Raw genomic sequence first — 2,944 nt, 5'->3', positions numbered from 1 at the left:
ACTACTACTACTACTACTACTACTAACTACTACTACTACTACTACTACTACTACTACTACTACTACACAAACTACTACTACTACTACTACTACTACTACTACTATACTACTACTACTACTACTACTACTACTAACTAACTACTACTACTACTTACTACTATACTACTACTACTACTACTACTACTACTACTACTACTACTACTACTACTACTACTACTAACTACTACTACTACAACAACTACTACTACTACTACACTACTACTACTACTACTACTACTACTACTACTAACTACTACTACTACTACAACTACTACTACTACTACTACTACTACTACTACTATTACTACTACTATACTACTACTACTACTACTACTACTACTACTACTACTACTACTACTACTACTACTACTACCACTACTACTACTAACACTACTTTTACTACTAACACTACTTCTACTACTATTACTACAACAACAACAACTACTACTACTACTACTTCTACTACTACTACTACAACTCCCTACTACTACAACTACTACTACTACTACTACTACTACTACTCCTCCTACTACTACTACTACTACTACTACCACTACTACTACTATACACTACTACTACTACTACTACTACTACTACTACTACTACAACTACTACTACTATTTACTACTACTACTACTACTACTACTACTACTACTACTACTACAACTACTACTACAACTACAACAACTACTACTACTACTTCTACTATTACTACTACTACTACTACTACTACTACTACTACTACTACTACTACTACTACTACTACTACTACTACACATCAAGGTCGTGTTGTTATATAAAATTGAATTTCGCTAGAAAACTCTTCCAACAAATATTGATCGATTAAAACGATCCTCATCTTCTAAAATAATTCTCGAACCTGGGACTTCTTCAAGGTAGGCGTCAAGAAAGTCCCCGGTTTGAGAATCTTTTAAAAAGGTGGCAGGACATTCTAATTAATCGATAATTGAAGGTGGAGTTTCCCGTCCAAAATGTTAAAAATGTGTTTATTTTCTGTTCAGAGTGTAGTAGATCAGTCAAAAAAGACTTTTCCTCCATCTGTGGTTTTCCCCAAGACTTAAAACATTCAACTGCCTAACCCTGGTAAACAACACGTATTTTAAAATTTGGCCAGAAAACTCATCCTTCAAATATCGATCGATTTAATTGACATCCATCTTGGCTAAAACTCTCTAACCTGGGACCTTGCGAGATCTCACGTTTGCGAGTTTTTGCCAAGATGGGGATCATTTAAATCGATCGATCTTATTCGAAGGACGAGTTTTCTGGCCAAATTTTTAAATACGTGTCTTTTCAGAGTACGGACGTAGATCGGTAAAAAGAATACTTTAAAAAATCTAAAGCGCTCTACGCATCATCGTCGCCATCATCATTAATATCTACCGAGGTTAAGACGCTTTCCAATCATTTGATGTAGAACTACTTTGCCCTTCACATCAGTCGAGTCAATTTCTTCTACAAGCCGCTCCTTTACTTTACACCGGGAAACGATCTTGAATAATTATGAGGCCTCTTTGTTTTTTCCTGGTACTGACACTGATCGCTCTGGTATGTTACAATAAATCAATAAATAAATAGATACATGACTGGATAAATAAATGAATAAATAAATAGATAGATAAATGAATGAAAGAATGATTGTGTAAATAAATAGATAAATAATTTAATTAATTAAAAAATAACTAGATAAATAAATAGATAAATAAAAAAAGAATATATAAATAAAAGAATAAATAGATATATAAATGAAAAATAAATAAAAATAATTAAGTAAATAAATAAATAAAGGAATAAATAGATAAATAAAAATAGATATATAAATAAAATAATAATAAAAAGATAATAATCTATAATTATAATTAGTATAAATAAATATTCGTATTCATACTAAGGTGTCAAAGGCTGCGGGATTTAAACAGTATTGAAAAAAAATGAATATAACAATTGATTTTTTTAAAAGAACTAAATACCAAAATGATACGTTTCGGACTCAAAACCTTTCTTCATCCAATAACTAAAAATTAAAAAAACAATATAAAAAAATAAATACAATACTAAAAAAAAAAACCGACATAGGCGCCAGAGAGAAAGATTATATTTCTGTTTTTTACTGTTCGGTTTTGGGTCGGACTGCTCCGTATATGATATTTTGTTTTTTTTTTTGTTTTTTGTTTTTTTTTTTTTTGTTTTTTTGTATTTTTTTTTGTATTTTTTTTTGGAAGCTGTTAAAATCATTTTTGTACCTGAGTACGATGAGACAATGTTAATAAAGAGCCTTTTCCAAGGACTCAAATATGCGCCGCTCAGAGTGGGACTCTCGAACCCTGGACCTTCCAGTCCGAAGGCGAGTGTCATACCAAAAGACCGCATAGCCACGTTATTTTATATTAACACTTTATTCGCACTCTCATATCATTTGTCACCGCCTATAGCAACATGCTCATTCACACTTGAGTCGATAGAGGTTATGTTTTAGCCAAGGACAAAACACCTGGGGTCTGATTCATGGAGCGGGACTACGACGATAGTCCTAGACTAAATCCGTTGTCTCAGACTAAAAGGCGTTGTAAGATATTCATGAAGCCGGACTACGCGAAGTCTTAGACTAAACGAGGGACTAAACGGGTGAAATTTACACCCGCGATTTAGCAGGCGTAAATATCGTAGTCTGGGACTAAATTTCAAGATCATATGTCCTCTACGCTGGGGGAAGTAATTGTACAGCGATTAGAACAAGAATACCCGACAGTTTTTGATTTTATATTTATTTTTATTTATTTATTTATTTATTTATTTATTTATTTTTTTTGGTTTGTTTATTTTATTTTCTTTACTTTTTTCGAAGATTCGACAATCACACATACACTCCTCACCTTGCCCATTC

At 32.3% G+C, this 2,944-nt stretch overlaps 1 protein-coding gene across 1 annotated transcript in view; it reads left to right on the top strand.

The window, feature by feature from the left end:
• Nucleotides 1-1,336: 1,336 nt before the first annotated feature.
• The window catches only part of LOC144958827 (uncharacterized), a 6,977-nt gene continuing 5,369 nt past the window's right edge, over nucleotides 1,337-2,944 (top strand). Inside the window, exon 1 of the mRNA XM_078891045.1 lies at nucleotides 1,337-1,608. Coding sequence (XP_078747171.1) covers nucleotides 1,564-1,608 — 45 coding nt within the window. The 5' untranslated portion in view covers nucleotides 1,337-1,563. The remainder of the gene's footprint in view (nucleotides 1,609-2,944) is intronic.

Source organism: Berghia stephanieae, chromosome 13 (genome assembly GCF_034508935.2).
Source record: "Berghia stephanieae isolate SIO BIC M18660-M18661 chromosome 13, UCSD_Bste_1.3, whole genome shotgun sequence".
NCBI lineage: Eukaryota > Metazoa > Mollusca > Gastropoda > Nudibranchia > Aeolidiidae > Berghia > Berghia stephanieae.
Note: the sequence above shows the minus strand (reverse complement) of the source record. Positions and strands in the feature narration are given on the sequence as shown.